The sequence below is a fragment of the Orycteropus afer genome, unplaced genomic scaffold (assembly GCF_000298275.1).
Source record: "Orycteropus afer afer isolate SDZICR_OR568_19922 unplaced genomic scaffold, OryAfe1.0 scaffold00060, whole genome shotgun sequence".
Classification (NCBI taxonomy): Eukaryota; Metazoa; Chordata; class Mammalia; order Tubulidentata; family Orycteropodidae; genus Orycteropus; species Orycteropus afer.
In genome coordinates this window covers 5,387,499-5,400,119 of record NW_006921647.1, presented here as the reverse complement: position 1 = coordinate 5,400,119, position 12,621 = coordinate 5,387,499, and the positions used below count along the sequence as shown (strand labels likewise).

General features: G+C 38.8%; 1 protein-coding gene across 1 annotated transcript in view; it reads right to left on the bottom strand.

Annotated features, from left to right (window-relative positions):
• Positions 1-12,621, bottom strand: part of CA8 (carbonic anhydrase 8) — a 151,617-nt gene that overhangs the window by 41,172 nt on the left and 97,824 nt on the right. The window contains exon 4 of the mRNA XM_007939479.2: positions 5,547-5,642. Coding sequence (XP_007937670.1) covers positions 5,547-5,642 — 96 coding nt within the window. The remainder of the gene's footprint in view (positions 1-5,546; positions 5,643-12,621) is intronic.

Genomic DNA, 12,621 nt, shown 5'->3' with positions numbered 1-12,621 from the left:
AAAAGGAAGACTTACTGCTTAGAGGACATTGAGCTTCTGTTTAGGGTGTTGGAAAAATTTAGAAAAGGATAATGGTAATGGTTGGACAACATGATGAACATAATTAATGTCACTGAACTGTACATGTGAAAAATATTGAAATTACATATATGTATACAATATTTTATTACATATATATTTACCAAAATGTTTAAAATAACCAGGCTTCAGATCTCAAAACAGAACAAACATAACTTCATTATATGTCACCATAAATCGAAAATGTATGTGACTGTATGTCATATACATACAAAATTCCTTTTCTTCAGTCAAGCTTCTTGAAAGGTAAGTCTATGCCTCCAACTTCCACCCCTCCCATTTCCCACTCTTCTGACCTCTAACTTGCCAAACTCTTTGCAAGGATTTCAGTCCCTCTTCTGTCTGTTTTGTTTGATGTTCTTGAACATTCCCTAGTGGAATAGTGGTTAAGAATTCAGCTGCCAAATGAAAGGTCAGAAGTTTGAACCCAATAGTTGCTCCATGGAAGAAAGATGAAGCAGTCTGCTCTGGTAAAGATTACAGCCTTAAAACCTTGTAGGGCAGTTTTACTTGGTCCCTACTTCCGTAGTGATACTGCCTTGGAAACCCAAGGAGGGGTCGCTATGAGTCAGGGCTGACTCGACGGCACATAACAACAACAACAACAATAGGGTCTTTATGAGTTGGAATCAACTCAACAGCAGTGGGTTGGGTTTGGTTGAAACATTACTTACTTCTGTCATGAAATTCTGCTCTCAAAGTTTTGGTAATTTTCCTCTCTCCTGAGAAAGACATTTTCACATAGATAACATGAATGTTTTCTCATAGCAAACATATGGAAAGGCAGACAGGTATGCAAACAAGTGTGTTCTCCTTTGGAAACTTTTCCTTGCCTAAAATAACTTTGCTTGTTACTGATAATACTGATGCTAGTTTCAGATACTGATAATACCAATGCTAGTGCCAAGAGTCTTGACTTTTAGTCCAACACTCTCTTGGTCCATGCCCCCTATTTAAAATAAATTAATTAATTACTGAGTTGATTCCTAGTCATGGCAACCCCATGTGTTACAGAATAAAATTGCTCCATAGGGTTTTCTTGGCTGTAATCTTACACAGAAGCAGATTGCCAAGACTTTCTTCCATAGCACCAGTGAGTGGGTTCAAACTGCCAACCTTTAGCTAAGTAGTTGAGTATAAACCTTTTATGTCACCCAGGGACCTTTTATGCTACTTGTTATATCCTAAGAATTAGTAAGTGGAAATATTAAGTAAACTATATTTAATTCAACATCCAAACATTTAAAAAATCAAGCTAGTATATTCCCTTCCCTTCTATCATGACAAGGAGCTGGGTGGCATATGGTTAAAACATTCAGCTACTAAACAAAGGGTTGGTGTGGTTCGAACCCACCAACTTTTCCATGGGAGAAAGATGAGGCAGCCTGCTTCCATAAATATTCACAGCCTTGGAAACCCTATGGGGCAGTTCTACTCTATCCCAAAGGGCTGCTATCAGTTGGAATCAACTTTATGGCAGTGGATTTCTATTATGACTACTTGGTTATTTGTAGTCTTAGTTTTACCTTATTTTTTAATAAGAAGAAATTCATTGCTTTTCACTGCCCCAACTTCTCAAATTTGAATGCTTTATTAACTTTTCCAGGTTACAAAGGTGGTTTTTAATAAGTAATATTTCAATATACTTATTAAATATTATCAAAATGCATTTATATAGTTAAAGACATTTTTCATCGATATTTTATTATTCCATTCTATTTATATAATACAATTATAAAACAGAATATATGTAATGAAAAGCCATTAAAATAAAGAGTGAAACTGAAATTCATTTAAAAATGTAACAATTTGTTTTTAAATTCTCTGACATGCTCATACTTTCAAGATACTAATTTTAAAATATTAAGAGGCAAAACCTAGATGGCTACTTATACATATCAATAAAGAAGTGTCTCAGAGGTACTTATTATAAAGAAATGTTGTTAGAATTAATAATATTATTGAAATATATACCACAAAGAAGTAAGTTTAGTGGGGTCAATTATCCCACTAACTTTGGAAAATTAAATAACTAAAGATTATGATGCTCACATTACCACTACAACAGCAGGTTATCCAAAAAGTAGCCTGGAATCCTGGCTGCAAAGTTGGAAATCTGATTTCTAGTTCTGACTCATAATGTTAAGTAGCTACTTAAGGTTGTGACCTTGACCAACCTCGGCCTCTCTGAACATTGGTTTTTCTTCTATGAAATGAAGGAGAGGAAGCTGAAATTTTCAGGGTTTCTTTCAATTCTAAATCTTTTATCATGTCAATAAACAAAGTCAAGGAGATTTGTCTCAAGAACTGGATTAAATTTTCACCTTTATAAGCATATGGTCTGCTTTCATACATTTTGGTTAATTTAAATAATATCTTTTGTGCCCCAGAGTTCAATTATAAATTGTATATTGATCATGTCATCCCAGGTCTTTGCAAGTCTTATTTTATCAGAAATCTTTTCTATAAGATACTTGAAATAACCATGTTGAAATAAAAGTTATTAATAACTAAGAGCTAAGGTAATCTACTGTATGGTTATATTATTAGTACTTCTTATATTTTATAGTAAGTTAAGATTTAAAAGCATCTTCTGAAAATCTTTCTTTTTTTCTTTTTATTGTGCTTTGGGTATAAATATACATAGCAAACTTGCTTTACACTGACTAGTTCATGCACATATGGTTACATGGCCCTGATAACTGTCCCCAACTGTAAGAAACTCTCCTCCCAGTGGCCACCCCCTCCCTGTGCCCCTCTCATCCATGCATTCCTATCTGTCCAGACTTCCCTGTATGTGAATGCTATCCCTCTGGTGTCTCATGTCTGCTTGATCCAAGGGGTGCATCTCCCTAGAGTAGGTGGGGCCCTGGGTAGGTGTTCTACATGTAGGTCTTTCTACTGTTGGGCTGAGAGCCAGTCCATGGAAGTAAGCTCATTTCCAGGCTCAAAGGGTAACCCGGGACCATAGTCTCAAGGTTTCCAACAGTCTCTATTCTGACCAGTAATTCTGGTCTTTTTCACATTTTTGAATTGTGTTCCACATTTTTCTTCCCACCCTATCCAAGATCAAGGTCTGATCCCTTTCCAAGTAGTTGGCATTGGTAGCCAGGCACCATGTAGTTCTCCTGGTCTTGGGTCATGGAGGCTGAGATCCTCTGGTCCACCTTATCTCTAAGCTAATTGTTTCCAGATGACTCTGATTTTCTTCACTCTTCTTTGCGTCAGTCCTACAATAATTGCATCTTAGATGGCTGCTTGAAAGCTTTTAAGACCCTAGTTGCTACTCACCGAAGTAGGTTCTCGAACAAAATTTCTGTGAAATATGTCTGCCAATTGGGCATGATGTCCCCCAAGAATATGGTCCCAAGCCCCTAGGCCTGGTGATTCTCTCTCATAAGATGTTTGGTTGTCTGTGCAAAGTTCTTCCCACCCTGTCTTCTGTTGCTTCTGTTATGTGTGTCCATAAAAGATATAGACAACAGAGGCAAACACTATTACAGACACAACACTGCAGTATCACTAGCACTAAATACCAGTCTAGCATAGTGGCTAAGACACTTGCCTGCTAACCAGACGGCTGGTGGTTCAAACCCACCAGCCACTCCTTGGAAGGAAGGTTGGGCAATCCTACTTCCGTAGTGATACTGCCTCGGAAATCCAAGGAGGGGTCACTATGAGTTGGGGCCAACTCGACGGCACATAACAACATAACAAATACCAGTCTACAGATTAATGCCTAGACAGGTGAGAAGAGCAGATGGGGACAGGTAAACAGGAATACACCATAGACCAAGGATAGATCTGGCTGAAGATAATCTTACATGTGTACTTGTGATACAAAATTAGCAATATACATTAGAGAAGCATCTTCTGAAAATCTTTGCATAAATAAATTAAACTATGACTTCATTTCTCTACATATCCTGTGTGAAAATTGCATGGTAGGGGTATCTGACCTTGTCTAACTTCAGAATGGAAGTAGCAGCAGCAGCAACAGCCCAAGGCTGATCCCTATGAGGCAGAGGTCAAACATACCTCCACCCTCCAACCTTTTTTTTAACTAATTCTGATATCAGCTGTCCCTCCCACAGCACTCTTTAGTTCTCTATTGGGTTCAATCATTTCAGTGGCCACACAGCACTTACCAGACCATATTCCCAGTTGTGGGGTTTACTACAGGAGTAACTGGTTACAATTCAGATCAGGAAAAACCCAGGACACAGTTCTCCTCAGCTGTGCCAGTAGGCAAGCATCTCTCCCTGTCTCTGTCTTTCTCTCTCACCTCTCAGCTCCTTAACCACTGGGCCTGGCCTCTGTTCTGCTTGGGCAAGTGTTACAAAGCTCTTTAGGCTCCACCACTAAGTGCCCAGAAACACACCATTCTGCCAGTAAGCCTCAGCCAAAGGCACTCAGCTCTCTCGCTCCAGGAGTCAGCAAGTCTAGCTCCACTGATAAGTGCCTAGAGGCACCCCACTCTGCCAGGAAGCCTCCTGCCCAAAGGCTCTTAGCACTCTTGGTCTGTAGGTTGAGGGGCCCACTATCGCTGCTTTGACCCGAGTGCCAGGAAGCCGACCACAGTGTCCCACACCAGTCTCATGGTTCTGCTGCTGCTGCTGTTTCTCTGTCACTGCTTCTCACCATCTCATGCCATATCCGCTGTTACAGCTTTTTCTTCCTCTCTCTGTCTCCTAAGTCTAGGAGGTTCTCAGTGTCAGTGCAAGTACCCTGGATCGAAAGGATGTGCTCTGCTCCCATCTCTTTGTCTTCTTTGTACTGAGATCCCCTCTTTCCACCTCTGTGATGGCTCATTCTAAACCTGGTGGGATAGCAAAACTGACCAATGCCCTCATAGGATCCCATACACCTTATTTGTACAGTACATCCCCACAGTTTCCACAAACATTATTGGCTTTATTAGCAAGCTGTCCAATCCCCTTAGTGGGCCACAAGTACCTTATCTGCATGTTGTTGTTGTTATGTGCCGTCAAGTCAGACCTGATTCTTAGTGACCCCTCCTTGGGTTTCTGAGGCAGTATCACTATGGAAGTAGATTGCCCAGTCTTCCTTCCAAGGAGTGGCTGGTGGGTTTGGACCGCCAGCCTTCTGGTTAGCAGTCAAATGCCTTAGGCACTATGCTACCAGAGCTCCTAAGTCCCACGCAATCATACGGTAGGAGTTTCAAGACCATGGCAAGAAAGAACACAGAGAAGTGATCCATTGCACTTCACCCTGAATGCCACTCTGAATAAAATTTCTAGTAAATAAATTAACTATTTCCACCAATGAATATTGCTGTGCTCATGTGCTACAAAGATCTATTTTCTATTTTTAGATTATCTCTTGTATATATGTGCATTTAATGTTAGCTCTAAGTAATAAAACTGAGAGAGAATAAATTATGGTGCAAAATGAATTAAAAATAAGCATCCCTGAAAAATACAACGATCATAATAGGAGACCATTACCTGAACAAACAAAGCAATGATAGCAATCCCATGTGGTTTCCCCACAGCCTCATCAATACTGCCAAACAGGGTGGAGTTCCAGTGAATTAGGTGGAGCTGGAAGATCAACAATAACAGGTATTAATGCAATTTAATTTAGAAAAACAAATATCTATCAACCTAACTATATTTATATAATATCATATACTACAGAGAAAAAAAAAAAAAAAAAACTGCTATCGAGTTGATTCCAACTCATAGTGACCACCATTGAGTTTCCAATGTAAATCTTTACAGAAGTAGACTGCATCGTCTTCTTCCCACAGAGCAGCTGGTGGGTTTGAACCACTGACCTTCTGGTTAGCAGCCAAATGTCTTGTGCCACTGGAGCTCTTACTCTAAAAGAGTATCACAAAAAAGAGTTGTCCAGTTGACTCTGATTCATGGTGACCCCACATGCATCAGAGTAGAACTGTGCTCCATAGAGTTTCCTAAGGCTAATTTTTCAGAAGTAGATCACCAGGCCTTTCTTCTAAGGCACCTCTGGGTAGACTAGAACGCTAACCTTTCTCAGCCAAGTACAGTAACTGTTTGCAGCACCCAGGGACTTGAAGAATATACACATGGAAAACAAATACAACTATTGTCTTAAGAGGTTCTCTGTATGAATTCTTTTCTTCTCATTTCTGAGAAAAAGCAACATCTAGTGGATAACTGCTTGTCAAGTCCAGCTTTCATTCTGATCAAGATCACAGCCAGGGTAACCTGAACATCTTACACCAGTTTAGTTGCCTTTCCTTAAATGTCATCCCTGCCCCCATCCCCCATTCCTCCACCCCACCTCACCCACAGCAAATCTCAGTGGAACAAAACCCAGGTCACGATAAAAAAATCGAGACTCATTCAAATACTGCCTAATAAAATACTGTCTCACCCAGGATTTTCATCAAGAAATTTACAAAGCCAGCCTCAAATCTCCACAAATTATCTCAACTTGCTACAAAAATCCAGAGACAGCATCCTATAATAATAATAATGACAATAATAATAAAATGTTTTACTTTTTAAAAAAACTATGGTAAAATAACGAATGCCGATATAAACCTCTATAATGCCACTTCCTGCACAGAAGCCAAATTATTTTTTCTGAAAATAAATGACAGACAATGCGCCAAACAACTCCCTCATTCAGAGTGTCATTAAATTTGTAGCTTCCAAGTTTATCTAGAATATGCACTTGCTCCTACTTTATGATAATAAAACACTTGCACAAAGCCAAATTCAATCTCCTGGCTAAAAAATCAAATGGCCACTGACGTTCTTATTATAACAATAGCTAAGGAAAACCTTTCACCTGAATTACTATTTTCATTACTGCAGCTTTTAATCGAGTTATAATTATTTACTACATTGAAACATTAGGAGCTTTGGTGGCATAGTGCCAAAGGCACTTTGATTACTAACCAGAAGGCTGGCAGTTCAAACCTACCAGCCACTCCTCTGAAGGAAGAATGGGCAATCTAGTTCTGTAGTGATATCACCTCGGAAACCCAAGAAGGGGTCGCTATGAGTTGAAATTGACTCCACAGCACTGAGTTTGTTTTTTTTCTTGTTGTTGAAACATAGCCTAATTTTAAAATTAGTTATAATGCAAGAAGATATAGTCAAAATTCAATCACCACATCATTTATCATACTGAAAAATATTCAGGAATATTATCATGAGGATTGACAAAATAACTCATTTTTCTATTTCTGAATTTGCCCAACTAGAAATAGAGATTATCAAACTGACCACTAGAGGGAGCACATAAAATCCTCTAACCACACTAGAAATGGTAACGGGTGGAAAGACTAGGTCAGACTTGAAAAACTCACATGGAGTATAAACACCAAGGAAGTGTAACTGTCAAGGCACAGCCTGTAAGAAAACAATGTTCTATAACCTTTAGATTATTAATGAAAGACATACCAATTTTAATCTTTCCTTCTCTGGCTGAAACAATAGCATGGAAATCCTAGTGGGATAGATAAGAACCGATTGCCTTACATAAATCAACAAAGGAGGACTTGGCCCAAGGTTGAAATTTATTTTTATTTGACAAATTACAAAGTCCAAATTGGTATTCTTCTTACTCCTTATAGCAACATTACTGGTAGCTTATTTTTCTGAAATAAACAAACAACTAAAAACGTCCACCCTTTTTTCGTTCACTCCTCACAATTCAGCAATACCATCATTCATACCTGTTTTTAAAAACTGCCTCACATTTTTTTGTTTGTTTAAAAAGTTAAAGATCCCAGCCCTTAAGTATGAGCAGCACATAGTGACTTCCCACCAAAGGTAACTGTGGAAGTGGCAGGGGAGTGAGCAACTTTCTAGTAGTATGACAAACACTTCTTCAGCCATGTGATACAGTTCAACATCAACAGTGAATTCATATGAGATGAAAAAGAAGCACTTTAGCTCCTCTCAGTACTCTCTTCCTTCAGCCTAATCATGAGAGAAACATGAGACAAACATTCAATATGGCATCCTACAATACACCTGACCGACCACTCAAAACTGCCAAGGTCACAAAAAAAAAAAAGGAAAATGTGTCACAGCCAAGAAGAGCCTAAGGACACAAGACAAATAAATGTAATCCCTGGATGGGACCCTGGAACAGGAAAAGACATCAGGTAAAAACTAAGGAAATGTGAATAAAGTATAAAAACCAAACCAAACTCACTACTGTCGAATCAGATCCAACTCACAGCGACTCCTCCTTGGACTTCTGAGGCAGTATCACTACGGAATTAGATTGCCCAACCTTCCTTCCAAGGAGTGGCTGGTGGATTTGAACCACCAGCCTTCTGGTTAGTGGTCAAATGCTTTAGGCACTATGCCTCCAGAGCTCCTGAATAAAGGAGACTTTACTTAATAATAATGTATCAACATTGGTTTATTAATTATAACAAATGAAGATCTTCGATGAAAATCAAAGATTACAGTCATCAGTTACACCTGAATCTAAAGAAAACAAAAGCCCTCACACTGGACCAGTATGCAACATCATGATAAATGGAAAAAAAGACCGAACTTGTCAAGGATTTCATTTTGCTTGCATCCACAATCCATGCCCGTGAAAGCAACATTCAAAAAATCAAATGATGTACTGGGCAAATCTGCTGCAAAAGACCTCTTTAAAGTATTAAAAAGCAAAGATGCCACTTTGAAAACTAAGGTGCACCTAACTCAAGCCATAGTACTTTCAATCCTTTCATATGTATGTGGAAGTTGGGCAGTAAATTAGGAAGACTGAAGAACTGACGCATTTGAATTATGGTGTTAGCAAAAAAAACCTGAAATTTCCATGGACTGCCAGAAGAACAAAAAAGTCTGTCTTGGAAGAAGTACAGCCAGAATACTCATTAGAAGTAGGATGGCGAAACTTTGTCTCATACACTTTGGACATGTCATCAGGAGGGACCAGTCCCTGGAGAAGGGCATCATGCTAGGTAAAGAAGAGGGTCAGCGAAAAAGAGAAAAACCTTCAATGAAGATGGACTGACACAGTGGCTGCAACAATGAGCTCAAACATATCAATGACTGTGAGGATGGCACAGGACCTGGTAGTGTTTCATTCTGTCATATGTAGGGTCACTGTGAGTTAGAACCAACTCTAAGGCAACTAACAACAAATAATAATGTAAGAGGTAAATAACAGGGAAAAACGGATGTGGGACATATGCCCTGAACGATCTTCACAATTTTTCTGTAACTATAATACTTTTTTTAAGTTATTAATTTTAAAAAAAGAAAGTAAGTAAAATTAAGGAAATTACTGGCACTTTGGCCAACCCAAACTAAAAAGATAACAGAAGATTTTGTGGTCCCTGGTATAGATAACATACTGACACAAACTGAAAATAACAAGAGAACCTCTGTCACTTGTTCGTTTTAACATCTAGTTCTTACATAATCACCTGAGACTTGGTAGTTCATGGTCAGAATAGGTCTTCCCTCAAAGTCAAGAAGTGAACTAAGTTTTAAAAACAAAGCTTTGCTTTGTCCTGATATTGAGAAATTGTCTTGTCTGGAAGTGCCTTTCTCTCATTTTAAAATCAAACGTCATTAAAGTTCCCCAAAATACTGTAGAAAGGTTAATTCGATAACAGGCAAATTTCCAAAACATTCTGGAATTTGGCCAACCTGTCAGTTGCAACCTAGGAACTCAGACACATGATCTGAGGGCACAGCATGGCTGCATCTGTGCTCCTCCTAGCTTCAGCTCCCTCTGCCCCTAGAGCTTTCCCACCCTCCACCTCTCCCTCCTTGTCCTTTCTCCCCACCTTAATGAAGTTTTCTCAGACCTCAAATGCTTGAATTATTCACGTCAGCTTCTGTTCTCCCACAGCCCCTTCTTTATTCCTATAATTTTATCACATTTTGCCTTATATTAGTATTAATTTGGTCACATAAAGGAAAGTCATACAGGCAGAAAAAATATTGATACTTTTAAAGAACTAAAAATATCTATGTGGGTGGCTAGGAAAAAAAAAAAAACCTCACTACTGTGGAGTCGATCCCAACTCATAGTGACCCCTCCTTGGGTTTCCAAAGTGGTATCTCTATGGAAGTAGATTGCCCAGTCTTCCTTTTGAAGAGTGGCTGGTGGGTTTGAACCACCAGGCTTCTGGTTAGCAGTCAAATGCCTTAGGCACTATATCACCAGATGACAGGAGACAGGGTTGGAAAAGTACATAGGGTCAGACTGTATACAGAGCTTTAAATTTTATCATAACTGTATTTTTCCCAAAATACAATATAATGTAATACAATGTGATATACATTATTAATATTTATACTTCCTTGATTCAATGAAACTCATACCCCATAATAACCTCTTTCCCAAAAAAGGTCTTTTGGTGGTATGGAGGATAGATTAGGAGAGTAGACCTTGGTGACTAGAGATATGCTAGAAAACTACCACAGTGGTTGCAGTTAATAATATTGTAATAGAAGTGTACAAACAAAAAAGTTTGGAGATGAATGGAACGAGAGCAGTAGCAATGCAAATAAAGAGAAAAGGTTCTAACAATTAAAGCAAAAATAGTTGATATTGTTCTAATACTAAACACCTTGCAATTAAGGGGACAAAATAATCCACTGATGACTAGAAAAAAAAATATAAAAGCTTCTATTTATATTGATTTGCATCTAATCCCTTTTATATTAATTTTTCTATGCTTCTCAAAATATATATATATAATTCATAAATAAATATACACATATGAAGGATATTTATTCTAATAAGAGTGATTAAACAAAAAATGTTTGTTTAATTAATTATTTTTTTTAGTCCTATGTTCTTACCACAGTTTGCCTTCATGAGCACTAGTTATACACAGCAAATGGATTGGACCAAAAGGCACATGATGCTAAGGATATCATTTGGAAAATGATAAACCCTATACCGCCACCAAGTCAGAGGGCCTTATGAATGGGCTTAGGAGAGGTCCAAGCAGCTAAATGTAATATACTGAGGGTATTCTGAAGACCAGCTTCACAGCCTAACATTACAGGTATGCTTTAGCAGGCAGACAGTGTGTGGGGCAGAAGGCAGGTGGAGAAGTAGGAACACTGCACACTCTTCACTGCCATCGATAAATTCTTAGAGGCAACGTAATCACACAAAAAGACCTTCAGACTAAGAATCAGAGTCAGGGTGTTGTCTTAGATCCACAGTCCTTAAGCTCTATGAACTTCACAAGGCACTAACTTCTGTAAACACCAATCTGCAGCATAAGGAGAGCTACATCTTAAAAGCTTTATTCACTCACTCCTTTCTCTGTCCTCTGAAATAGTACTCTTTAGTCCTTTGTTCTTACCACAGTTTGCCTTCATGAGCACTAGTTATACACAGCAAGCAAAGGTATGGAAGCAGGGTGATAAATTTTGGAAACTGAGAACAGCTTACCAATTTACTGTGTAGATCAAGTATGTACATGCTGCTTTTGATTTATAAGTATTATGAAAGATCAGATAGTATTAGTACTATATCTAGAGTCACTGAGTGACACAGTTAAGCACTCAGCTATTAAAGGAAAGGTTGGCAGTTCAAATACACCCAGAGATGCCTCATAAGAAAAGCTGCCTTAAATACTTTTAAAAGATCGCACCATCAAAAACTACATGGAGCACAGATCTACTCTGACATATGTGGGGTTGCCATGACCCGATGTCCACTCAACAAGAAACTGATTTGTGTTTTTCTGTTGCCTAGATTCAGGAGGTCCCAAGCTGCAAAAACCACCTCACTCTTTATGGGTCCATCAGACTAATAAAGACTTGGACCTTCAGGAGCCTAGACCTTCCTCAGCTGTGAGTCTAAGAGAACACTCTTGGGACCCAGCAAACCGGTGCCTTATTTTGGCCTGATTCCTGTAGTTTCCAAATAATTTCATTGCTGAGTCTCTTTTCTCTGGCATTTGCAAACACACCGTGAAACAGGTAGCAGAGGGATGGCTCTTGCAGTTTGAACCCAATCTCCTAGTATGCTGACCAACGACCAAAACCAAACCAAATTTACTGCCATCAAGTCAACTCATAGTGACCCTTCCTTGAGTTTCCAAGGAGGTATCACTATGGAAGTAGATGTCCCAATTTTCCATCCAAGGAATGGCTGGTGGGTTTGAACCACCAGCCTCTGGTTAGCAGTCAAATGCCTTATGTGTACTACGCCACCAACAACAGTAGCTGAAAAATAGCAGGAATGGGAAGAATGCTTCCTTGGTTGACAAAACTCTTCAAAGTGAGCTCTTAAAGGAGAAAAAGGTCGTGGCTTCTTCCCAACTTGGGCATGTCAGGGTAGAAGAAAGTAGTTTTCTAGAATAATTAAAGCCACAGTCTTTCCTCACTCCTTGCCATTCTTGTTCCCCCACAAAGATTCATTACCACTCACCAGGATCATTCGTGCCTATTTAAAAAATTCTGGCCATATGATAACAACTGTAAAGCTACTGTTGGTAGTTTTAATCTTTAGCTGAGTTTTGCTACAAGGGCTCACAAATTCAAATTTCCTGCAGTAGATCATGATGTAATATCATTGGTA